General features: G+C 43.1%; 2 protein-coding genes across 2 annotated transcripts; both read left to right on the plus strand.

Moving 5' to 3' along the window:
* Nucleotides 1-8,490: 8,490 nt before the first annotated feature.
* On the plus strand, nucleotides 8,491-13,268 carry LOC102443416 (olfactory receptor 2AT4-like). Its single transcript, XM_075921269.2, has one exon. It carries the CDS (start codon nucleotides 9,843-9,845, stop codon nucleotides 10,800-10,802), a length of 960 nt encoding a protein of 319 aa, XP_075777384.2. The 5' UTR covers nucleotides 8,491-9,842; the 3' UTR covers nucleotides 10,803-13,268.
* Nucleotides 13,269-17,147: 3,879 nt separating this feature from the next.
* Nucleotides 17,148-23,045, plus strand: LOC102463904 (olfactory receptor 2AT4-like). The gene is made up of 3 exons (XM_075921283.2): nucleotides 17,148-18,075; nucleotides 21,213-21,335; nucleotides 21,577-23,045. The coding sequence occupies exons 1-3, from the start codon at nucleotides 18,000-18,002 to the stop codon at nucleotides 22,554-22,556; spliced, it is 1,179 nt and encodes a 392-aa protein (XP_075777398.1). The 5' UTR covers nucleotides 17,148-17,999; the 3' UTR covers nucleotides 22,557-23,045.
* The last annotated feature ends 4,413 nt before the right edge of the window (nucleotides 23,046-27,458 follow it).

The raw sequence follows: 27,458 nt of genomic DNA on the forward strand, positions 1-27,458 counted from the left end.
GGGATCTCATGTTCAACTGATTATCCATCAGGACCGAAGCTGCTCTCAGAGTCCCTAATCAATATTCCCATTTATCCATCCAAGAACCACATTAGTCCTGGACAGTGTCATATTGGGAGCTCATATTCAGCTGATAATCCACCATGATGCCAAAGAATGTGCTCCTGCCGATTTATCTCATTAAAATGTGACTTCCAAGAATTAAAGGATGCCTTTTTGTCTCTAATGGCCTCTACTACTCTGCTGTTTAGACATAGTGGCATTTTTATAGTCCTCCTGTCTTTTCTGATTTAGGATATACATTTAGTCTCAGCCTTTATTGGCGGTTACATTGTCTCCATTCTACTAGCAGGCAATTTAATCACTCTTTTGATAGCTCTTTTTAATTTTCATCTATTGTGGTAATTCGTGTCTCTACCCTGCCCCAATCATTCTAATGACTATTACTGGCAGTGGTACAGGTTCAACTGAAGAAACAGAGGGAATACCACAAACTACCCATAGCTCAGTAGTGAAAGAATTCACCTAATGGGGAAGCAATTCCTTGTTCAAATCCTTTCTCCTTCTCAGGTATTGTGGGAACTTGAAGTAGGAGGTTCCCATAACATCCTAGGTACTGGGTAAATTGTTCTAGAATACTAGGACTGAAAGGGACCTCGAGAGGTCATCGAGTCCAGTCCCCTGCCCTCATGGCAGAACCAAATACTGTCTAGACCATCCCTGATTGACATTTATCTGACCTACTCTTAAATATCTCCAGAGTTGGAGATTCCACAACCTCCCTGTGCAATTTATTCCAGTGTTGGACTACCGTGACAGTTAGGAACTTTTTCCTAATGTCCAACCTAAGCCTCCCTTGCTGCAGTTTAAGCCCATTATTTATTGTTCCGTCCTCAGAAGCCAAGATGAACAAATTCTCTCCCTCCTCCTTATGACACCCTTTTAGATACCTGAAAACTGCTATCATGTCCCCCCTCAATCTTCTCTTTTCTAAACTAAACAAACCTAATTCTTTCAGCCTTCCTTCATAGGTCATGTTCTTTAATCATTCTTGTTGCTCTTCTTTGGACCCTCTCCAATTCCTCCACATCCTTCTTGAAATGTGGTGCCCAGAACTGACCACAGTACTCCAACTGAGGCCTAACCAGCACAGAGTAGAGGGGAATAATGACTTCTTGTGTCTTGCTCACAACACACCTGTTAATTTATCCCAGAATCATGGCTGCTTCTTTTGCAACAGCATCACATTGTTGACCCATATTTAGCTTGTGGTCCACTATAACCCCTAGATCCCTTTCTGCCATACTCCTTCCTAGACAGTCGCTTCCAATTCTGTCTGTGTGAAACTGATTGTTCCTTCCTAAGTGGAGCACTTTGCATTTGTCTTTATTAAACTTCTTCCTGTTTACCTCAGACCATTTCTTCAATTTGTCCAGATCATTTTGAATTATGACCCTATCCTCCAAAGCAGTCGCAACCCCTCCCAGCTTGGTATTATCCGCAAACTTAATAAGCATACTTACAATGCCAATATCTGTTGATGAAGATATTGAACAAAGCCAGTCCCAAAACAGACCCCTGTGGAACCCCACTTGTTATACCTTTCCAGAAGGATTGAGAACCACTAATAACTACTCTCTGAGTATGGTTATCCAGCCAGTTATGCATCCACCTTATAGTAGTCCCATCTAAGTTGTATTTGCCTAGTTTATTGATAAGAATATCATGTGAGATTGTACCAAATGCCTTACTAAAGTCTAGGTATACCACATCCATTGCTTCTCCCTTATCCACAAGACTCATTATCCTATCAAAGAAAGCTATCAGATTGGTTTGACATGATATGTTCTTTACAAATCCATGCTGGCTGTTCCCTATCACTTTACTACCTTCCAAGTGTTTGCAGATGATTTCCTTAATTACTTGCTCCATTATCTTCCCTGGTACAGAAGTTAAACTAACTGGTCTGTAGTTTACTGGGTTGTTCTTGTTTCTCTTTTTATAATGGGGCACTATATTTGCCCCTTTCCAGTCTTCTGGAATCTCTCCTGTCTCCCATGATTTTCCAAAGATGATAGCTAGCCATTACTGGCAGTTATATGGGAGCTCTTCTTTCTCCCCACCACCCTAGTATAACAATGTAACCTAAAGACAGGGTTTGCAGCTAAGTAGAAGGAAGTGCCTTGTTCAAGCATCATCTTAGGTGCTGGGTGTTGTCCCATGGTCAACAGAAGATTGGAAAGAAGAATTAAATAATTGCCGCTGGTAGTAGGCAAATGCCTCATAAACTAACCAAGTGCTTTGGCTAATGTGGTCCTTGGATACATAAATGGGAATATTGATTAGAAGCACAGAGGTTATTTTATCTCTGTATTTGGTACTGAGGCAATCTCAGTTGGAATAGTATGCCCAATTTGGGAGTCAGAAAGGATGTTGACAATTTGGAGAGGCTTCAGAAAAGTTCAATCAGAATTGCTAAAAGATTAAAAGCCTGCCTTGCAGAGATAAACCACAGGAGCTCTATGGGCATGTTAATAACTGATGTTATTCCAAAATAACATAGTCCACATCTACACTACAAGCTGTTATTTTGACATAATGCAAAAATAATTTAAAAAACATTGAATAGTCTTGCAGCACCTTAGAGACTAACAAAACATGTAGATGGTATCATGAGCTTTCATGGGCTGTAGTTGGCTTGCCTGCCCGGAGGGGTTCCTCCTCCTCCAGGTCAGTGGGTGGCCACTCAGGCACACTACACTGCCCCTTTAAGGCAAGCCCCACGTCCATGCCCGGCCTTCTTTCAGGTGGGCGGCCCAAACATGGTCTGCATCTTTACACAAGCCCAACCCTGGTTCAGGGTGGACAGCAAGTCCCCTAAATCCCGATTTCGGGCTCCAGCCAAGCCTGGCTCATGGTGTGACATCAAACATACACAGTTACGCTATGTCTACACTCACTGCTTCTTGTGCAAGTAATATGCAAATGAGGCTAAGCGTGGAATATCGTGGAGCCTCATTTGCATATCTAATGAGCCACCATTTTTTTAAGAAGAGGCTCTTGCGCAGGAAGGAGCATCTACACTGCCCCTTCTTGTGCAAGAAAAACCCTCTCGCGCAATGCCGTCCTTCTGAAAAAAATGGTGGCTCATTAGGTATGCAAATGAGGCTCAGCGATATTCCACGCTTAGCCTCATTTGCATATTACTCGCCCAAGAAGCCGCGAGTGTAGACATAGCCTTAGTGTCTACGAAGAGTGGCCAGGCCCTTGGTTCAGGGCATGGTGGCCGTAGCTTAGTCCATTTAGGAGGCCCAGGCCCTCACTCTAGGCGGGGCAACAAACAAACCCAGTTCCGGGGAGTGGCCCAGCCCATGGTTCAGGGCAAGCAGCAAACAAACACAGTTATAGGGAAGGCCAGGTCCTTAGTTCAGGGCGTGGCGGCCATTATCACAGTCAGTTAGGAAGGCCCTGGCCCTCACCCAGGGCGGGGCAACCAACAAACACAGTTTCACCCAGGGTGGATCTCTTGGCTCAGGATGGGTGCAGGCTATTCGCCTGTGGCAACGGCGAGGAGGAGACAAGTCCCCTAGGGAATGGGTGCCAGCAGGAGGATGGCAGGGGGGCACAGGCCCATCCACTCCATTGCGCCCCGGCCCAGGGCCCTAGGAGCAGCAATGCAGGCTGCTATGGCTCAGCGGGGGCTCCAGCCAGAAACGCGCCAGCCTTGGGGCCTTTACCAGCCCTCGCTAGCCCCTGGGCCACTTCCGTTTTCTCCCTCAGCTGGTAACTGAGTGTTGGGCAGCATAGGCAGGGAGTCCAGGAGGGTCTCATCCCACTGGGGCGGTCCAGTCCAGTCCTCCACAGGGTGTAGGTCTGCGGGCCTCAGCTGGGTTCCCAGTGCAGGCGGTGTCAGGCGCTGGGGCCGGATCACAGGGTCAGGTTTGGCCTGGGTCCCGGGCTGGCCCTCTGGTCAGGAGGTCGGCAGCCGCTTCTCCCAGTTCCTGTGTAGGGTCTGGAACAAGGAATCAGGCTGCCCCCCTTGGAACCCCGCACGGCCAGCAAACGTAGGCGCACCAGGCCAGGCCTCAGCCTCCTCGGCAGGGGGCTGGTAGTCAGCCTCTAGGCCCAGGAAGGTAGGAGGCCTAAGGGAAGTCAGACGAAGAGTGCTCAAACTCAGACTTACTGCTCTGTAGACAGTGCCAAAAGCCAAAATAAGCTATTTCGACTTAAGCTACTCAATTGACGTAGCTCAAGTTGTGTAGCTTATTTCAGCTTTAGGCCTGCTTTGCAGACGTGCCCTATGTGTTTAGCTTAACAAAGAGAAGGTGAAGAGATGATTTGATTAGTCTGTAAGGGCACGTGTACACAGCAGGGAGCAACTTGAGCTACGTCAGTTGTGTAGCTTAAGCTGAAATAGCTTATTTTAGCTTTTGGTGCTGCCTACAGAGCAGGAAGTCTGAGTTAGAGCACTTCCTCCAGAGGACTCGGATTAAGAAATCCTCCAGCCCACCATTATTTTGAGATAAAGGGTTGTAGTGTAGATGTGTAGACTTCTTTAGTCTGCAGAAGAGAAGAGTGAGGGGGGATTTGATAGCAGCCTCCAACTTCCTGAAGGGAGGTTCCAAAGAGGATGGAGAGAGGCTGTTCTCAGTAGTGACAGATGGCAGAACAAGGAGCAATGGTAACAAGTTACAGTGGGCGAGGTCTAGGTTGGATATTAGAAAAAAACTATTACCCTAGGAGGGTGGTGAACCACTGGAATGGGTTCCCTAGGGAGATGGCGGAATCTCCATCCCTAGAGGTTTTTAAGTCTTGGCTTGACAAAGCCCTGACTGGGATGGTTTAGTTGGGATTGGTCCTGCTTTGGGCAGAGGGTTTGGACTCAATGACCTACTGAGGTCTCTTCCAGCCCTAGAATTAGATGATTCTATAAATGTCAGTTATTCAAAAATAACACTGCTGTGTAGACATAGGTCTAGTGTCAACATGAGGAACAAATAATTAATAGGGTGCTCTTCAGTCTAGCAGAGAAAAGGGTAATGTGATATAATGGCTTGAAGTTGAAGCAAGACACATTTAGATGGGCAAGGAGGCATAAATTTTTAACAGTGACGGTATTTAACCATTGGAACAATTTAGTAGGGACAGTGGTGTATTCTCTATTCCTGACATATTTCAAATAAAAATGGATATTTTTCTAAAAGATCTACTTTAGAATTTTGGAGGGGGATGTTCTCTGCTGTGTTATTCAGGAGGACTGATTATATGATCACAATGGTCTCTTTTGGCTTTGGAATCTGTGACTCTTACATATATATATACACCAGGACTCCCATGTCTGGCCTCACAGCCATGGAACAGTGTAGAGCGATACAATTTTTTTTTTGGTACACACACATGTTCCTTGAAGCACAGGGTTCTTATCACTGCTGGAACAGATCCTAAAGCCAGAAAGAATCACTGACCATCAATCTGATCTTCTGCATAACTCAGGACAAAGAATAAATATTGTGTCCCTGCTGACCACCCCTCAGAAATTGAAGGCCCTTCGCATTTTTGATGATTTGTCGATTCTCTGGATATTTTGGCAGTTTTAATGAATGTGGCCTTAATGTTATGAAAAAAAGGTTGGGTTTACTCAATTGGATTTAAATGTCTCACATTAAAGCCAATGTCAATGGAAGCAGGCCTGAATCAAATACACAATAATGGCTACAATGGCACGTCTCATGGTTGTTTCTAAAGCTGCACATTCTGTATTTGAAACTCTTTGCTTTCGGTTTCTTGACTGTGCAAATCTTCAATGTAATTGAAACAAATCATGAGTTCTGCAGTGCAATTGAGATTCAACACTCTGCTGGGCTTGTGTATTATGAAAATAATTATGTCTGCAAGAGTCTCTTAACTGTAAATAATAAAGCAATGCTAATTTAATCTTTGGGGAAATGAAGGTGGATAAAAAGACTACACAGTTTGATCAAAAGAAACACAAAGCCTCAATCAATATATTTGCCAGATGCTTTATAGTAGGAGCCTTCCATCTTTCACTAAGTGCAAGATCAGTGCAAACAGTGTTCTTATGAGCTCTGCAAGTCACAAATAAGGTACAGTTCATATTATCACATTAATGTTTATACATTTTAGACTAATGTTTCTTTTCATATATTTTTTCTCAATGTATCTCATATAGAGAACCTTTTAAAATGTAATTTGTTAACAGACACCAAAGGATGTGATTTGATTTGCTATTTCTGACTTTCAAGTCAATACTAAGGATATTAAATGGAAAACATTTTCATTGAGTACTGTGCAACAATACTACAGCGTTTCTTATTCAAATTGTATCTTCAAATCTTAATAGAACTGAAAAAATATAGTAACAGGGAAAAGAGAAAAGTTATGAGGCAAATTGTTATGATAAATACTTGAGATTATAACAGTGAACTTCCAATGCTTATTTTTTGTATTGAGGATGGAGGAATCAAAACATATTAAAAATTCAGATTAACATAAAACTGGAAGGGACTTCACTGTTTATCAGACTGAATCTTCTGCAGTCAGAGACAATCTCATCCTGTTGTTTTATCTATGAACTTGTCAAGCTTCAGAGTAAACTAGTATAGGTTGTTTTCCCCCTGACTGTTCTCCAAGTAGGAGACTATTCTACAACCTCACACCTCTAGAAATCTTTTTCCAATTTCCAGCCATTTATTCGTGGCCTGTTTGTACCATTTGTTTTCCCTCTGTACTGTTTATTTTCCTGATGTATATTATAGAACTCAATCATGTCCTCTCTCAATGTCTACACTACAGAATTTTGTCAGAAAAACGGCTGTTGCAATTGCATTCTTCCGAAAGTAAATTGAAAGAACAGAGGGCTTTCCCCAGTGTTGGTAATTCTCTTTCTACAAGGAAGAAGCCTTTTTCAGAAAAAGCTCTTTCGGAAAAAGACATGTGTGTACGGGGAAGAGGGAGTTCTTTCGAAAGCAAAAGAAAGAGGAAAAAGCACAGGTGCCCTGGTGGCTAATCAGTCCATAGTAATCACAGCTTAAATGCAAGATAGCGTCCATTCAATGTGGACTCTATCTTTTGAAAAAGCAGATAGCTTTTTTTATGCACTTTTGTGTGTGTGGATGCTCTCTTTTGGAAGAAGTTTTTTTGGAAGATCTCTTCCAAAAAAAAGGTTCTCCTGAAAGAAGCTCGCAGTCTAGACATAGCCTCAGCCTCTGCTTTACTAGACATAACAAATCAAGCTCTTGTAGTTTTCTCTCATAAGAGAAGTTCTTCATCACTGATTAAAGATATTACTTCACTCTCCTTGTCACTCTAATATTCTAAGACTGATATGGCCACAGCTACACTACACATAGCAGAAATTCTTTTTTGTACCTACATGTACAATATGTCCTTCATAACATATGAGAGTTTCTCTGAATCTTTACGGTGTGAAAACCAGGCTGGAAATCTAATGAAAAGAAGTCTGCTTTTGCACAGAATTCTGGTGCAAGCTGCAATCAGTAAGCATATTAATAAATATCTGATCATGAAAGTAAAGTCACTGACTATAGTCACGTATATTCTATGCATTAGCTATTTGTAAACTTCCCACACCCATCATTACCATGACTTAACACATATATGTGTTCTATAAAGGATCCCCAAACCTCTTTTGCATCACATTGGCAGTAATAGGAAGATTTTCTTGTACTCTGGCTAACAGTAATATTTAGGAGAATGTTGAAAGGTCTCACAGGAGAAAGCATGGAAGCCCACCTTTTGAAAACTGAAAATTAGCTGAATAAGACAGAGACAAGAATGTAATTTTGTATATGTATGTGTGTGTATATGTATATCGAGAGAGAAAAGGGAACAATCATGGATTGGCTTACGTAATGCATTAGATCCACTTCTAATTACTATTAATCTATTATTCTATTAGCATTTAGTCATTCCGTTTATACACTGTAACTATTAATAATTATGAAGCAGGTAAAAACCCTTATACCCTTATCAGATGTTTGTTATTCCAAATTACATTAAAAGGCCACCCCAATACATTAAAAGGCCACCCCAATCCTAAATTGGAAACTGAAGAGACACTGCCCCTCCCTCCTGCTGGCTCCACTCCAACCCTGCTGCTACAGGGCTTGGGGCTTGGCTCTGGCCCACTTCTGCCAGCTGGATGGGGCTCTTCAGGGATGGAGCTCCCCAGATGCCATGGCCCTGCTTCTGTCCCACCTGGCGGGGGCTTCTTGGAGACGGTGTTCCATGGCTGCCTCACTGGGTTAGATCTCCGTGGCTGCCTGGCTGCTTCCATGCCCAGCCTGGATTCCGTGGCTTTTCCACTGCTTCTGTACCCACCTGGGGCTTCCCATGGAAGGGGCTGCATGGCTGCCCTGCTGATACCGCACGGGGTCATGGCTCTGCAGCTGCCCTGCAGTGCCACGCCGGGTCAGGGCTCCACAGCTACCCTGTTGAGCTGTGCCCAGCTGGGGCTCTCCAGAATGGGACTCACTAGTCCCAATGGTGGGACTCTCCTGCTGCTGGACTCCCGACCAGCTTGCATTCCCAGGCACTGGGGCTTTCTGGTCCAGCAACATTCATGATTCTGCCAGGCCACAGATGCTGCCAGACCAGAGAGTCCTGGATTTAGAAGGTTAATCCTGTACTTCTTCACACAACACAAAGTCCACTGGTGGAACTCATTGCCAGTAAATGCTGTGAAGCCCAAAAGTATAATGTGATTCAAAAAAGAATTAGATAATTCCATGAAAGATAAGCTTATCAATGGCTATTAGTCAAGATGCTTTGGGAATTCTTAGCTTCTGATTTCCAGAAACAGGGTGTAGATGACAGGGAATGCAGTACACTTTGGTGGCCTATTCTGTTTATTACTCTGAATCTTCTGGCATTGGCCACTGGCACAAGACAGAACACTGGGCTAGATGGCCCATCGGTCTGACCCAGTATGGCATCATGATCTCTCCTCTGAAATTCTTATGATCTGTTCTTTTGTTCTGCTTGTTAAGCCAAATAGTTAGATTCAAGGGTATCAATCACTGTATGTCCAGACTTAAATCTGAGTAACGACATGGCCTAGAAACAGATGTATTGCTAATTGTCGCCAACATAGTACATAACCATATCATTTTCTCCCCAGGAGCTTCATATATAAATAAGAACATAAGAGCAGCCATAGTGGGTCAGTCCAAAGTAAAATCTAGCCTTCCTGGGATCCTGTCAACACAGGCCAATGCCAGGTGTTCCAGAGGGAATGAACAGAACAGGTAAGAATCAAGCCTGTTGATTGGAGTGGAGGCAAAAGAGGCAACTTAAAAAAGTCCTAGAGCTCCCAGGAACGGCCACCGCTAGTGGAACAGCAATGGTGGCCAGGGCCCTTTAAGTCATCAGAGTGCCAGGCAGCACATGCCAGGTGGCAGTGAAGGTTGGCAGAGAGAGTAAGTTGGGCGATCCAAGTGGGGCTAAGGGCTGGCTGTCCAAGTCCACTCCCTCCAGCTGAGCCCTACCCCTTCCAGGAGCACAGAAGGCCCCATTCTCTAGAGGCTTGACACTCTGTTGGCCCTTCCGGTAATAATCAAGTGATCTAGCCCATTCAAACAAAGCCCGATAACACCAACTCTGCCCATTCTGGCTACATACATGATTTGGGGGTTTAAGGCACTGAAAGTTAATTGATATTGCATCCAATTTTCAACGAAGATTGAAAATAAAGTGTGTCTAAAAAACACTCTTTATTCATGACCCTACAATCTTTCTTTAAATGATTATGATTGCTTCCTGACTTTGTGCTTTTCACTCTAGATGTTTTCAACCATCAGACCATGAACAACTGCAATAGCAATACTTCTGGTAAAGATTTTTATCTCACTGGATTTCCTGCACTTCAAGATTTCCAGATCCCTCTTTTTCTTGTATTTTTGTTATGTTACCTGTTAATACTAATTGGTAATACCATTATTATAGCAGTAGTTGTGATCGATCAAACACTTCACAAACCCATGTACTTTTTCCTAACTAATCTCTCTGTGTTAGATATACTGTTTACAACTACTACCATTCCCAAAATGTTGGCAATGTTTCTGGTCAATGCCAAAACTATTTCTTTTCACGTCTGCTTCCTGCAGATGTACGGTTTTCATGGTCTATCAGTCACTGAATCATTTCTTCTTGTAGTCATGTCTTATGATCGTTATGAAGCAATTTGTAATCCTTTGCACTACCCAATTAAAATGACAAAGAAAGTAAACCTGCTATTGGCGGCATGTGCCTGGCTAACTGCATTGTTAATACCAATACCTGTCATCTTCCAGACCACTCTGTTAACATTTGGTGATACAACCATAGTTTACAATTGTTTTTGTGATCACTTAGCAGTTGTGCAAGCAGCTTGTTCTGATTTCAGTGCTGCTTTTCAGACTTTCTTGGGTTTCTCCATTGCCATGAGTATTTCACTCATACCACTTGTGCTTGTCATCCTTTCATATGTTCACATCATTATCTCCATATTAAAGATTAACTCTAACGTAGGTCGCAGTAAGGCTTTTTCTACTTGCACTTCCCATTTGATTGTGGTTTGCACTTACTACTCATCCATTGCTGTGGCATATATTTCCTACAGAGCAGACTTGCCGATTGATGTCCACATAATGAGCAATGTTGTTTTTGCTATTTTAACCCCTTTGTTAAATCCACTCATTTACACTTTGCGAAACAAGGAAGTAAAATGTGCAGTAAAAAAGTTTCTTCTTCTGAAGATCTTTTCTCCTTTTATAAAGCTGTAATCTAATGTGGAACATTTGCACCAATACATGAATTTCACACAGAACCTGTACATCATAATACCTTCTAAAAATGGGTGAAGTATGGTTCCTCTGCATTGGTGTGATTTTCAACTTATTGATATCAAGTATTTTTGAACATACTAACTTTCTTCTATAGGCTGAAAGGGACAAAAAGTATTTTGTTCACAATTTTGCAATTTGGTTTATACTTTTCCTGTACACAGACCTCTGTGATACAGAGGTTTAAATGTAGCCAGAATCTGAACTGAGGGATGCTACTGCACATGCACCAAGATATCTGCTACAATGAAAGTGTGTGCTGGTGCCACAAAACATGTGCACTCTGAGCACTGACTTTGTAAAATGGTGTCATGGTGCAAAGTTTTTATTATCTCTCATTGAATCTGGAATATTTTTTTTCTATTTTCATGCAGAAAGAGGTTTTTCTTTTTCTAAAAGGCAAACTATACGCTTAGTTGTGGGAGATGAAGTAATACTCTTCTTTCCTTCTTTTGTACAATTGCCTGTGAACCTGAGCCAGCTAAAGTGTATTAGTGGTGTAACTGTGGTAAAGTTGAATTAGGCTTTCCCCAGAACATGCAATGCAATTTTAACCTCTCTATATTATTAAAGTATTTTAAATGTCTAATGCTGGTTTTTATCCATGATGCAGTGGAAAGAAGTAAAAAGCTTGCTCTTAAATCACTAGAAAGCAGTTGATCAGATTAAAATATCAATTGATTATATGCGTAATAGTAAATAACTTGTATCTTCAGCTGCTCATAAGACCTGCCTGTTTGCTAACATCTTGCTTAGTAATGGAAGCATTTTTAGCACTAAAACTTCCAGTAATTACACAACATAGGTAAAACTTAAACATTATTCTTTAATCTTCCCTCTTTACATTCTACTAGGTTGAATTGAGCAATGTTTTATTATCTCCATTTAAGAGATTCATACATGCCAGCAGTTACTTTCCTAGTGTACACTTTCAAAATTACATTATACTGTACACTTCAATTAGGGAAAAGAAATACGAAGAACTTGAAATGCAGTATGTAGAAAATGATGTGATTTCATGTCCATGCAATAGGAAGTGCCCTCAACTCTCTTATCGTATTGTGCAATTCTAATCCTTGTGGCTAGGTCAGGGAATTAGTTCTTGCCCCATCCAGTCCTCCCTTCCATCAGTTGTTCACACTGTGGCCCATTTTTCTTTCTTTCTTTCTTTGACTTGAATTATTCTCTATTCATGGGTTGGCCATCCAGATGCATAATTTTGTAGTCTCCACTTGCAGGATAACAAAATTCCACCAAACACACTGTCTATATTCTGCTTCAGGCAGTGTTCCATTTCAGCTACAGGTCCTGGACCACTTTTTCTGTTTCTGGTAGGTGGATCCAGGTCTACCCGTTATTCCAGGTTCCAGCTCAGGGAACTTATACCTAGCAGTATAGGCAGGCCCATGCCAAGGGGGGTGTGAGGTCTGGAGGAACCCCTCACAGTGCCCCAGGTGCGGAGTCCGGGGCATTTCCCCACTGTAGCCCCCACCCTGGCCACACTCAAAAGCTTCCCCAAGCCCTGCCTTTCACCCCACCCTCCTTTGCCCCTTTGCCACCTCCACTGAGCAATACTGACTATAAGGGTACATCTAGACTACACACCTTTTTTGAAAGAGGATTTTTCGGAAGTATTTTTCGAAAAAGCCTATGTTGAAAAAGAGCGTCTAGATTGCATGACGTGGATCGAAAAATCGATCCACTTTTTTGAAAAAGAGCATCCAGACTGCCAAACGCTCTTTCAAAAAAAAAAAAGGCACCTGGAAGTGCTTCTGGCAGGGCTTGCGGGCAGCCTTTATTTTCAGGTGCTGCTGCATGCCCTTTGCAGAGAGACATGCTTAAAGGGATCCCCCTGCACAGCTGTTGCTCTGCTCCTGCTTCTGGCTTGCCTACCTCCCGGAGGGAAAGCAAAGCTGCTGCAGTGCTTGCTCTGGTTGCCCTGCTTCCTCGGACACCACAGCAGTTTATTTTCAGGGTTTTTTTTCTGCTTTTCACTGTGATTTTGGCCATGGAGCCTGAGCTGCCCCTGGGCAGGCGATGGCCCCACGCTGTGATGCTGGAAGTTCTGCTGCATCTTCATGAGACCATCATGATGTTTGTGGCAGAGCTGGATTCAGAGCCCAGCTTTGACCCCTCACTCGGGCTGCAGCCCCACTGCCCTTGCCGCCGAACTTATTCCTGAAGAGGCGAGGTTGGAGGCTGGACATCAGTTCAGACTGGTGGGACTGGCTTGTTTTGGAGCAGTGGGACAATGAGGCTTGGCTCCGAAACTTCCGTAGGCAGAAGTCCACCTTCCAGGAGCTGTGTGACTGGCTCGCCCCGGCCCTACAATGCTAGGACACCCCCTTGCGGCCCACCATCCCCCTGGAGAAGCGGGTCGCTATTGCCCTCTGGAAGCTGGCTATCCCCGACAGCTACCACTCCATGGGACACCAGTTTGGCATGGTGAGGTCTACGGTTGGGGCCATCTTGATGGAGGTAAGTCACTCCATAGTTTTTTAAACAAAGTAAAGTGCTTCCCTTACTGACTCTCACAGGTGGGAAAGGGGATGTCAACCTGGAAGGGGGGAGAGAGGCTCAGGTCTGAGGGTGCCACCTGGATAATGAGCCCCTGCTACCTTGATTGTGGAGGCCTGCTTGGAGACGGCTGCATGTGCGGGCTGGGGCAGTAGGGGGCTGGGCAGGAGGTGGACTGTACCTGGGTCTGGGATGACAGGGAGTGAGGACGGGGCAGGAGGTGAGGATGGGGCAGGCTGAGCTTGGAGGAGCAGGAACAGGCACAGGACCAGGGAAGGCCATGGCCTCCCAGATAGCAATGCAAATAGCAGTGCGCTGCTGGACAAACTCATCCAGCAAGCGACTGCACCACTGTGCCTCTGCCTGGATCCTCTGATTAAAAGTCTCGTGCATCCCTTGCAGGACTGAGATGTGCTGGCAAACCAGGTCCAAATATGTGCGCCAGTGCCGGGTTCCCTGCGGCTGTCTGGATGGTGTGTCAAGTGTGGCGCTCCCCTCCTGGATAGCTGGTCCGGTTGTGGAGGACAAGAGGGAGAAGTCATCAGTCATGCATGCTCACACTTTCCCTGAGAGGGCATGCCCTCCTTCTCATCAATCAGTGCCTGTCCACTAGGGTCAGGGGATGCTCATGTGGTCTCAGCAAGGCGTGGTGTGGCCTGGGCAGCAGCGATGGCCTCCCTGAAGCCCAGACAGTATGCAGACCACCATCCTGCCCCCCCCCCCCCCACACAGATACACACCCCCATGGCCAAGCAGCACAGACAATTGTCAGGCCACAGTTGGGGTTCCCACAGGTTGCTGAGAGGCCTGAAGCTGTGTGGCAATGCCAGGGTCCCCAACCCATGCCTGCACCTGGCATCAGTGTCTGCAAGAGCAGGTGGTGCCTCACAGCCGTGCGGGTACAGGGGTAGGACGGCCCTCCCTGAGGTTGGTCATGTGTGTGCCCCCCCAGGCTGTGATCAGCATGACATGTCACAGCACTGCACCATACACTTTGCTTCCACCTCCCCTGCCCTGTGTGTGTTGGACCCTCACAGCACTCATCTGATGTTCCCTTCCTGGTGTCTGAAGTTGTCTGGGAGGCCTCCTGCGTCTGGGTGTCTGGCTCCAGGGTCAGGGTCACTGTGCTCCTGCTGGTGCCCTCCTCTCCCTCCTCTTCTTGGAGCTGTTGGTCCTCTGGGATCTCACCCAGGAGCTGTGGCCGCTGCTGCACAGGGGTCTTCACCCCAGATTCCACAACTCTCTTGGGAGACAGGAGTTCCATTGCCCACAGAATCCAGTCCAAGTCCTCATAATAGGCACAATACTGTGGTGCTTCCCAGAGCAGGAGCTGCACTCATGGGCTCTAACATACCCCTGCCGCAGATCCTTGACCTTTGCCGTGACCTGCTCGAGTGTGTGGGGGTGGTGACCTTTTTTGGCAAGGCCATCAGCCATTCTGGCATAAATGTCCGCATTCCTCCTCTTGGACTGCAGTGCCTGAAGAGACTCCTCCTCAGACCAGAGCCCCAAGAGGACTTTGATCTTGGGGCCAGACCAGGAGGGTGCCCGGCGTTTCTTGTGGGGATGTGTCCCTGGAGGGGCCAGGGGAGTCTCTGGGACATGGCTCTGAGTGGCCCTACCATGAAGAGCTGAGCAGTCAGGGTCCTGTTTGGAGTTGGCTTGCTGCCACAATGCTACTTCTGGGTGCCTGTGGCTTTAAAAGATGGCTACAGGCAGAACAATAGAGATGAAAGGTCTGGCAGGAGTGTCCACCGGGGCTTCTTCCTGGAGGCCTTTATTTTCGACAAAAAATTTTCCCCACGTCCACACTTCCCTTTTTTCGACAGATCTCTGTCAAAAATAGTGTTATTCCTCATAAAACAAGGTTTACAGCCGTCAACAAAACCACCGCGTTCTGTCGATGTACTGTCGACAGAACGTGGCGGCAGTTTAGACAAAGGTAAAGATTTTTGGAAAAAAGGCTACTTTTTTAAAAAAATCCCTGTAGTCTAGACACACCCTAAGGTTTCAGGTGCCTAGCATGGCAGCAGTATAGGTCCTCCCCACACTTACCACTTGGACAGTAGGACCTGAAGTGGCCTGATAGTTTTCTCTATCCTGCTATGCTGCCTTCTCCTGGCCTGCTGCACCCTGTTTCTCTGTGGTTACGGGAACTGGAGCACACTGAGGCTGAGGCACTTTGCTTTCTGCTATCACAGAGAAGACAGAAGCTGGCCAAAGCAAGCTGCCAGTCTGCTCTGGCTCCCACTGCATACATGGTGAGTGTATGGGGAAGGAGAGGAGGGCAACCCATTCAGTCACTCCTCACCAACCTTCAGTAATCTCGTGGGTCCCTCCTATCCATAGGACATCTGGGGCCCCCAAAAGAGCAGGGTCTGGGGAAGCTGCCCAGATTCACCTTGGGGCTGTAATGGCTGTGAATATAGGTATGCTCAGAGTTAGTACTGGAGGCTGTTTCTCTGGGCTCTTTCCTACTCCAAGGCTGTGTCTACATCGGCATGATCTACAGTCAATGGCCGCGTGTTCTTGCGCAAGTAAACTGATGTTCTAATGTATGAAATCAGGGCTTCTTGCGCCAGAACTCTGATGCTCCCACTCAGGAATAAGCCCTTTTGCGCAACTGTTCTTGCACAAGAGGCCAGTGTAGACAGGCAACATGAATTTCTTGCGCAAGAAAGCCCGATGGTTAAAATGGCCGTCAGAGCTTTCTTGCGCAAGAGAGCATCTACACTGGCAAGGATGCTCTTGCGCAAAAGCACATATCTTGTGCAAAAGCACATGCCAGTGCAGATGCTCTCTTCTGGAAGAGTTTTTTCACAAGAACTCTTCCGCAAAAAAGTTTTTGCATGAGAACACGTCAGTGTAGACGTAGCCCAACTCTATCTCCATGATTAACTCTGGATTTACTTCCAGGGATTCCTCTGCTCCTCCATGGATACTTCACGCCATTCAGCACCTTGTCACAATACAAAATGTCTTTCTCTCCTCTGGATATCCTTCTAGACCTCGACCAACTCACTTTCTGTCTGGGGAGTGGTGACAGATTTCATCCCTGCACCTCATTTCTGGCTTTTACTTCCTGGCTTTCAATTGGGTTTCATCTGTAGCTAGAAATTATCAATCCTTGGCTACTCCCTCAGAGGCAGTACGTAAGATTAATGTGTCCTGCCGTCCCATATTACATGTTCAGGGCTTGTGTTGAGTGGTCATTCAATCACACAAGTTTATGTAAAGTCATATTAAGATAAATGTTGTGAGGGATAAATCTCAGAAGTTCATGCATTCAATTCAGCAAGAACAGGGTTAGTTGGAGATTCTTAGCTGGAATTTTTGTAGCATAGCATATCCATCTCAGACTATTGCAATCAGACATCTCCATAATTAATGGTAATTTCTGGATTCTTCTGGGTTGGAAATATTGAAGTAAGATCCTTTTCTTGTATTTTATATTCTCTTCAGAACAGAAATAAATATACTTTCTGTTACCATTGTACTTTTCCAATGCTCATTTCAAGGTTTTATGAACAGTTGAGTTTGCATTGTGGGCACAAAATGTTGGTCTTTCTAATTTTTTTTTTTAACGGAATCTCCCATCAATAACTTTAAAAAAAACATTCAGTGCATAGTGTCTTTTGGAGCTGTGCATTCACCTTGTAAGTTTCATACTAATCCTTCTATCTAAGGTCATAAAGGACAGAACAGCCCCAACCATCATTCAGTTCCGTCACTGATGTAGATTCCAAGAGTAGGACACTGTGTCAGTTAAAAAGAAGGGCAGGTCATAGACTCCACATGGACAAAGGTTTCTTGAGGATTTGGAATTATCAGAAGCTGAGTAATCTCTCTGTCTTCTTTGAACATTTGTCCAAACAGATCCTATTGAATGTTAATTGCCTACCAGTATTTTTTAACTAGATGGGTTGCAAGACATCTCTCTAAATAATGACCAGAAGACAATGCTGTCGTACTAGGCACCTTATCTAGAATTTGCCACAATGGAGTAGTGGCTGGTAAATTTATTAACAGAACTCCAAGTAGATGCCTTCTGAATGTTAGAGTTAAGTACCCCTCCAAGATATACCGTAGATTTACCATAGATGTTACCACAGATTAGTGCCAGACCTAACCATAGTTGCGCCCTGGGCAGCGGGCGCATGCGCGGCCCGGCCCCAGGTGTGCAGCGCCCCTTACCACTTCAATCAGGTGCCCCTCATAGGTTGGTGCCCCAGGCAGCTGCCTGGCAAGCCTCCGCCCCCCAATCCAGCCCTGCCATAGATGTTCAGCCACCCAAAAAAGACAAATGATCCATGTTGATGGTTCTGTACTAAAAAGAATGGAAACAAAATCCTGCCAAGGCCATGAGACCGCAGCTCAAGGTGTGACTACATCATTTCATGAGCGTCAAAGTATGATGGGCAAGTATTGGCTGGTAATGGTCCATATTGGTGCCAGTTGATGACATGTCTTCCCATGTTATCTCACAGATCATAGATGACTTCAGAAACAAGAAGCCTACATCAGGAGGATCACATTTTCAAGACCATACTAGTCATGAGGATATTACACAAACAATAATGGGGGTAGAGAATATGCAGAACGAAGGATCACTCAACTGTGATGTCAAGAATAGCTTTAATCCAACTTAAAGAGCAGAAATACTTGCACATCAATCTTGACATTGGTCCTCAGAAACGTAAGAGTAAGCATTTTTTGATGATTAATTGACTTTCTGGATGTTTTGGCAGTTTTAATTAATGTGGCCTTAAATTGTTTCATGCAGTGAAAAAAAATTGGGATTACTCAATTGGATTACTCAACAGTTTCCCATTGAAGCTAATGTCAGTGGGAAAAGGACTGAATCAAATATAAAATAATGGCTACAATGGCACATCTCATGAAGGTTTCTCGTGCTGCATACTTGGCATTTGAAACACCTTGCTTTCATTTTCTTGACTGTTCAAATGTGCAATGAAATTCACACAAATTATGAGCTCTACAGTGCAACTGAGATTCCAAACTCTGCTGGGATTGTTTATCATGAAAATGATTATATATCTGAATCGGTCTCTTAATTGTGGATAAGAAACCCATGTTAATTTAATCTTTGGGGACATGAAGGCAGATAAAAGGACTACAGAATTTGTTCAAAAGAAACACAGAGCCCCAATCACTGTATTTGCTGGAGGCTTTATTGTAGGAGCTGTCCATCTATCACTAAGTGCAACACGAGTGAAACCAATGCTCTTATAATCTCTGGAATTCACAAGTCAGGTAGAGTTTATATTATCACATTATTATCTCTACATTTTAGACTAATTCTTTGTTTTGATGTACGTTTTTTCCACTTGGCATTCCACATAGAGAAACATTTTTAATACAATTTGTTGACAGGAACCAAAGGATGTGATTTTGAAATTGATTTATGATGTCTGAGTTTCAAGTCAGTACTAAGCATACTAATGGTGGGTGTTTTATTTAGCACAGTACAACAATTTTATTTTTATAGTACAGCATTTCTCATTCAAATTGTGTCCTCAAATCTTTACAGAACTGAAAAAAACAATAGGGGGAACAGAAAAAAAATCAAAATGACATTAAAAAGCAATCCCAATCCCACATAAAATATTTCATACAAACTAAAACCTTCCCTTTCTGTCGGGGAATAAAAGCCTTAATTTAATCTAAAGATTTTCAGGTTGAATGTGTAGCTGATCTCAATGGTTGATTTGCCACTTAGGAATAGGGAATCTTTAAAATTGCCAAGATCCAAATAATAAATGGCTTTAACTGTCGAAACTGAATACTTTGAATTCAGAAATGCAAGGTAATACACCAGAAATTACTCATGCACATTTCTAAGTTCCATTTAACTTGTAATGACTCAGGAGAAAAATCTTCCTCTTGTTGTTCACAGCTGACTTAGAGAAATATTTCCTCAAAGCAAAGGACCACTCAAAAAAGCAAACACTATGTTAGCCTTATTAGGGAAGTAATAGAGGATAATATAGAATATATTCTAATGCCATTACATACATTTATTGGATGTCCTTGCTTTGAATGATATGTTCAATTTTAGTCTCAATTCAAAAACTGTTCTTCAAAAAATGGAGAAGTCCAGAGGCTTTTGTAAAGGGACATAATGCCTCACTAATTTATTAGAGTTGTTTGAGAGGCTCAACATACACAAGACACAATCCCTCACCAAAGGCTCTGAAGCAAAATAAGCAGTAATAAGATTAGAGGGGCGTTCCTCTCCTGGACAGGAAAATAATTAAAACAGAGGAAAGAAGGGGTGGGAATAAATAGTCAGCTTTCAGATTGCAGAGAGAAAAATAATGTTTTCCACCAGGGATCGGGACTGGAACCAGTACTGCTCAACAAAATCATAAATGATGAAAGGGTAAACAGTCTGGTGGCAAAATTTGCAAATGGGAGAAAACTGTTCATGATAGTTAAGTGCAAAGCAGACTGTGCAGAGTTACAAAGGAATTCCACTAATCTAGGTGACTGAGCAATAAAAAGGCAGTTAAAATTCAAGGTTGGTCAAGCAAAGCAAAATATTGGACACTGGAATATGTAATGTCAATGATACATACAAAATGATGGGGTCTAAATTAGCTGTTAATACTCCACAAAAGAATGTTGAGATCATTGTGGATAGTTTGCTGAAAACATCTGATGAATGTGCAGCAGCAGTTAAAAAAACCCACCAGAGCAGACTATTAAGACTCATTAAGAAAGTGATAGACAATAACAGAGAAAATATTATAATGCCACTGTATAAATCTATGGTATGCCCATACTTGGAATACAGTGGGCATTTCTCATGATCCCATCTCAAAAGTGATATCTAAGTATTAGAATCAGTACAGAGAAGGGCAACAAAATGCGTAATGGTATGGAACAACTTCTATCAATGGAAAAATTAAAAATCAGGGATTTTTCTAATTAGGCCATGTCTATGCTAATGGATAAAATCAATGCAAGGTATGCAACTCCAGCTACATGAATTGCACTGGTTTTCTGGGGCGGCCCTGCAGTAGGAGGCTGAAGGGGGTGCCCCTCAGCATTTGATTTAGTGGGTCTTTACTAGACCCGCTAAATTGAACCCTAGAGGATCAGTCACCAGAGCACTGATCCTCTGGCAAGTGGAGATGAGACCATAGAAAATAGATGACTAAAGGGGATAAGAGATACATCTATAAAATTGTCAGCTCTGTGAATAAGGCAGATAAGTCCATGAAGGATAAGGCTATCAATGGCTATTACTCAAGAGGCTCTGGTTTTTCCTAGCTTCTCATCTCCAGAAGCTGGGAGTTGATGCCAGGCAATGGAACATGCCTTGGTTGCCTATTCTGTATATTCCTCTTGGGCCACTGTCGGCAGATAGGATACTGGGTTTGATGGACCATTGGTCTATCCCAGTATGGCTACTTTTATGTTTTCTTTGTTAAACTAAACAGATAGATTCAAAGGTCTCAATCACTATGGGCTTGTCTACACTAGAGAGAAGATTGACTCTAGTGTTCGATTTAGTGGATCTAGTGTAGACCCCCATATTGAAAATGGGGGGCAGCTCCTGCTGGCGTTTTGTACTCCTCATTCTGTGAGAAGTAAGGGAAGCCAACAGGAGTGTGTGCTCTCATCAGCCTTCTGCAGAGTAGACACTCTGATAACTCGGCTTTGGATGGCATACCTTAAACTGACCTGCCTTGTCTAGTGTGGACTATGCCTATATGTCTAGGCTTAAAGCTGAGTAGCTACATCACCTAGAAACAGATGTATTGCTAATTGTTGTCAACATAGTACTTAATCTCATTTTCTTCCCAGGGGCTTCATATATAAATAACAATATAGAAGCAGCCATAGTGGGTCAGTCCAAAGTCCCATCTAGCCCACTATACTGTCAAAAGATGTCAATGCCTGATGTTTCAGAGGGAATGAACAAAACAGGTAAGAATGAAGCTATCCATCCCATCACCCTTTCCCAATTGCTACCAAAGTCTAGGGACACCATCCTTGTCCATTCTGGATAAATACATTATTTGTAGTGGAAGACACTGAAAATTAACTAAAATTGCATGCAATATGTTAGTTTATTGACAAAGACCTTCTGCAAAACACAATTATTCATGAACTTGCAGACTTTCTTGAAATAATTAGGATTGCTTCTTTACTATGTTTTTCACTCTAGATATTTTCAACCACCAGACCATGAACAACTGCAACAGCAATACTTCTGCCAAAGACTTTTATCTCACTGGATTTCCTGCGCTTCAAGATTTCCAGATTCCTCTTTTCCTTGTATTTTTGTTATGCTATCTGATAATACTAATTGGTAATACCATTATTATAGCTGTAGTTGTGATCGATCAAACACTTCACAAACCCATGTACTTTTTCATAACTAATCTCTCTGTGTTAGATATATTGCTTACAACTACTACGATTCCCAAAATGTTGGCAATGTTTCTGGTCAATGCCAAAACTATTTCTTTTCACGTCTGCTTCCTGCAGATGTACGGTTTTCATGGTTTAGCAGTGACTGAATCACTGCTTCTTGTAGTCATGTCTTATGATCGTTATGAAGCAATTTGTAATCCTTTGCACTACCCGGTTAAAATGACAAAAAAAGTAAACTTGCTACTGGCAGCATGTGCCTGGGTAACTGGATTGTTAATACCAATACCTGTCATCTTCCAGACCACTCTGTTAACATTTGGTGAAAAAAACACAGTTTACAATTGTTTTTGTGATCATTTGGCAGTTGTGCAAGCAGCATGTTCTGATGTCAGTGTCGCTTTTCAGACTTTCTTGGGTTTCTCCATTGCCATGACTGTTTCATTCCTGCCACTTGTGCTTGTCACCCTTTCATATGTTCACATCATTATCTCCATATTAAAGATCAACTCTAATGTAGGTCGCAGTAAGGCTTTTTCTACTTGCACTTCCCATTTGATTGTGGTTTGCACTTACTACTCATCCATTGCTCTGGCATATATTTCCTACAGAACAGACTTGCCAATTGATGTCCACATTATGAGCAATGTTGTTTTTGCTATTTTAACCCCTTTGTTAAATCCACTCATTTACACTTTGCGAAACAAGGAAGTAAAATGTGCAGTAAACAAGTTTCTTTTTCTGAAGCTCTTTCCTCCTTTTATAAAGCCGTAATGTCATGGGGAAAGTTAATTTCAACACAGAAGTTTCACACAGAACCTATACATTATATCAGTCCCCTAAAAATGTGTTAATTAAGATTTTTTTATCTGGGTTCCTCTGCATTGGTGTGATTTTCATCTTATTGATGTCAAGTATTTTTGAACATGCAATTTTTCCTCTCTATTCTGAAAAGGACAAAAGATGTTTTTATAGTTTTCGTGTATATAAAGATCTGAATGTAGCAAAAATCTGAACTGGGGGCTCCACCGAACATGGATTGAGAAATCTCCTCAGGTAAAGTGTGTACAAGTGCCATAAAACTGTACTGTGAGCACTGATGTTCAAAAGTGTCCATATTGTGAACACTGACTTATACAATTGTTTCATGGTGCATTGTGTTTATGATCTCTCAGTGATCCTGGAATTCATTTGTGTAACTTATTTCGAGTTTCAGGTGCTGTGTAGATGCATCCTTAGGGTGTGTCTAGACTACATGGCTCCATCGATGGAGCCATGTAGATGAGTTTACTAGACATAGCAAAATGAAGCAGCGATTTAAATAATCACCGCTTCATTTACATCAAAATGGCTGCCACGCTGTGCCGATCAGCTGATTGTCAGCACAGTGCGGTAGTCTAGATGGGGATCAGCCAACCCTGGAATCCTTTGACATCAGATCCTGTAAGCCTTGTTTCATGAGGCATAAAGGATCTGATGAGAAAGGGTTCTGGGGTCAGCTGATCCCCATCTAGACTACCATGCTGTGCCGACAATCAACTGATCGGCACAGCGCAGCAGCCATTTTGATGTAAATGAAGCAGCGATTATTTAAATCGCTGCTTCATTTTGCTATGTCTAGTAAACTCATTTATATGGCTCCATCGACGGAGCCATGTAGTCTAGACACACCCCTAGAGAAAAAGAATGTGAAGAAGTTGAAAGGCAGGATGTAGAGAATGATGCAGTTTGATGTCAATGCAATAGAAAAGTGCCATGAATTCTCTTATTTTATCATATTGTGAAATTCTATAATTTTTGCATGTGAAAGAACCATGCTTGGTACAGGAACTCCTTCCCGTGGCTAGGTCAGGGTCAGGATATTAGTTCTTGCCCTCTCCGGTACTCCCTTCCATCAGTTGTTTGCACTGTGGCACTTCTTTCTTTCTTTCAGGAGAACAAAATCCCACCAAATATACAGTCTTTATGCTGCTTCAGGCAGTCTTCTGTTCCAATTACAGGTCCTGGACCACTTTCCTCATATCTGTTAGGGGAAACTGGGCCTGTCCACTACTCTAGTTTCCAGCTCAGTGGGCCTATTCCTAACAACATAGGTATGCTCAGAATCAGTGCTGGTGGCTGCTTCTCTTGGCTCCTTCCTATGCTACCTCTCTATCTCCATATGACTTGCTCATGGCTTACGTTGGGTGTTCAGCATCATCATACAAATGTCTGTAAAGTCATAATTAATTAATACTCTGATAGATAAACTAAACATTTGTATGCATTCAATTAAACAAGAATAGGTTTCGATGAGTAGTGTGACTTTATCAAGGATATCTTACTCATCTGAGACCAATGGTCTGGTTCAATCAGGCAGCTCTACAATTACTGAAAATTTCTGGATTCTTCCTGGCTGGAAATATTGAAACAACATCCTTTTTGTGCTCCATCCATTCTATCTTCTCATCAGAACAGAAATAATAAACACCAGTTTTAAGGATCAGTTTTGTTTGCATTGTGGACACAAAGTTTTCTCATTTTATTTTTACTGAATCTCCAATCAATAGTTTAAAAACATTCAGTGTATATTGTTTGTTGGAGCAGTGCATGCACCTTGTAAGCTTCGCACCCATCCTCCCAAGGGCATAAAGGATAGAATAGCCCCAACCATGACTCAGTTCCTTCACTAATGCAGATATCCAAGAGTAGGACACTGTGTCAGTTAAAAAGGAGTGGAGGTCATAGAATACTCACAGACAAAGTTTCTTGAGGAATTCAAGTTATCAGAAGCTGAGAAATCTCTCTGTCTTCCTAGAACCTTTGTCTACACAGATCCTACTGAATGTTGATTGACTAGCAATATTTTTCAATGAGGTAGGTTGTAGGATGTCTCTCTAAATAATGACTGGAAGACAACACAGCCGTACAGGGCACCTAATCTAGAATTTGCCACAACCGAGTAGTGGCTGGTAAATGTATGAACAGAGTTCCATGTAGCTGACTTATGAATGTTTGAGAAAGGTATCCCTCTAAGATATAAAAAACAGGACTATGTAGTCCTGTTTTTTGTTTCAGCTACACCAGACTAACACAGCTACATTTCTACCTTTAAGATATATTACTACACTTATGAACAGAGAGGGAGAATATAGAAATGGTGTAGACTGGAATTGAACTGAATATTCTTCCAGATAACTTCTAACAGACTCTGACTGGATAAAGTCACATCTCCCCCAAAAAAGAAAGGCATTTGTTAAAAGGAGAGAAGTACAGGAATAGGTCTTCACAAGCTTATCCTTGACCCTCGGATGCAGCATCAAACCTACAGCCTTTGGCCAGATGTCAAGTATGAGGTGTCAGTAGATGAGAAAGATCCTCTCTTTTCTTTTTGGAGATGATGTCTCTTTTATATATGAGACCTTGAGTGGTATTGGTATGAAGGCACAGATGACCTCTGCATCAAGAATTACGGAGGATTAGACTGCTTCCCTCTTTTTTTAATGGAGTACAGATGCCAAGAGATAAATTGTTGCTGTCGAGTCCTTCAAATAATAAAGTGCTTCATCTGTCTTCAAGCTGAAATGATTTTGCCTCTCAAAAGTTAGCTGTTGTTTTCTTTGTAGCACTGAGCACAAACAAAATCTATAAAAATTAGAAAAAAATAGTAACACTAACAAAGTAAAAATAAATCTCTTAACACTTTCTCAGATACTATGCAGAAGAACTGTGGACCCGGAGGGTGTGTCTAAACTACACCCCTCTGCCAACAGAGGGATGTAGATTAGGCACATCGCTATTGCAAATGAAGCGGGGATTTAAATATCCCGTGCTTCATTTGAACAGAAATGACTGCTGCTTTTTGCCGACGTGGCACTTTGCGGGCAAAAAGCAGCAGTCTAGATGGGGATCGGTCAACAAGGAAAGCCTTTTCCGACCGATCCCTTATGCCTCGTGCAACGAGGTTTACAGAATAGGTCATAAAAGGGTTTTCTTGTCCACTGATCCCCGTCTAGACTGCTGCTTTTTGCCAGCAAAGTGCTGTGGCGGCAAAAATCGGTGGCCATTTCTATTCAAATGAAGCAAGGGATATTAAATCCCTGCTTCGTTTGCAATAGTGATGTGCCTAATCTACATCCCTCTGTCGGCAGAGGGGTGTAGTTTAGACACACCCTGAGGCTCCCTTTCACTGCCACAGATGTCAAGAAGGAACTGAGGGGTGATTGGATACCATTCAGCATTTGTGCATGATAGGTGGGGGGGCATGAAGTGGGCATTCACAGCCTAACTGACTCTGCAAACTAAATGTTTCCAATTTTACATATGTAGGCTGTGCATACCTACAGTAGAATTCCTGCTGACAGATGCTTAGAGAAAAAATATCACTTACGCTATGTTTAGACTGCAGAGTTTTTCCAGGATACCAGAGGTGTCCCGGAAAAACTCTGCCATGTCCAGGGAACGTGTCCACTTTTTCGGAACAGTTTCCAAAAAAGTGGGTGTGTTCTTTCAGCATCCCTGTACTCCTCTCGGTGAGAGGAATAAGGGATGTTCTGAAAGAGGAGGTTTTTCCGAAATTTGGCCCCGCATAGACAAGGCAAATTTTGGAAAAGCCTCTTCCGAAAAAAGAAGCGGAAAAAGATACGCAAATTGTGAACCACAATTTGCATATCTTCCCCCTCCCCCCCTGCAGTCTAGACATAGCCTTACTGTATATCTGTGCAATCAGGGATACACTGAGATGCTTTATCTGCTGCTGCAGCTTAGGAAAACAACAGAGTGTTTGAGGGGATGATTGCCCTTTAGCAGGAGAGATGGGGGGGTTGTAGCCAGACAGGAACCCCCCCCCCCCCATCACATCCATCTTGCTTGCCCCTCTCAGGTGTCTCAAAGCGCACAGGGTGCACAGAGCAATAAAATCAGCATAGTCTATGATGCCTTGACAGAGGCCCGGATATGCTGGCTGCTGTGACCCTGGATAACTGTAAACACAGATACGAGAGGGTGATCAAGCCAATAAGCTGACGAGAACTGTCTTGGCTAGCACCTATATTGATACAATCACATGGCTGTCCCTGAAAGGGAAATCTCCCGCTGAGAAAAGAATGCCCAGTACTTCCAATTTAGTTATCTCTCTTACAAGTGTAAATTAAGTTTACAACTCCCTTGTAAGAACTGGCATCACAAAGACGAACCAGCACAATTTGGCATCTTAGATAAGAAAGAGGATACGGGCCCCTACGGGTATAAAGGTGGGTTCAGCAGCACACTCACTCTGAGCGTCAATCTACCATCTACCTCGGGAGGTGATTGCTTCCCGAGGTCTACGGGGACACCCAGCCTCGTATTCGTCTTTCCCAGGAATTGAGGGACCGATCCTGGCCTGACACACTGGAATCGAGGGATGCAGAAGGGGGTAAAAATGGCACCTGTATGTGTCCTTTGTCTTAGTGCATGTGTAACCCACACACCTAGAATGAGAGCTCTTTAAAGATTAAGCTGTCATTTGGTACCATTATTTTTTTCTGTTTTCTTTGGGGGTTTTTTATTTTTATTTTTCCTTTTTTTTTTCCTTTTTCCTTTGTGACCATTTTAAGATCAGTATTTGCTAGCAGTTAAGAAGTAGAACAATAGCCATTGTAACCACATGCTTTATAAGCCTCTTTAATAAACCTGTAAGGCTACGTTTACACTGGC

Source organism: Pelodiscus sinensis, chromosome 1, assembly GCF_052426305.1.
Source record: "Pelodiscus sinensis isolate ZL-2025 chromosome 1, ASM5242630v1, whole genome shotgun sequence".
Classification (NCBI taxonomy): Eukaryota; Metazoa; Chordata; order Testudines; family Trionychidae; genus Pelodiscus; species Pelodiscus sinensis.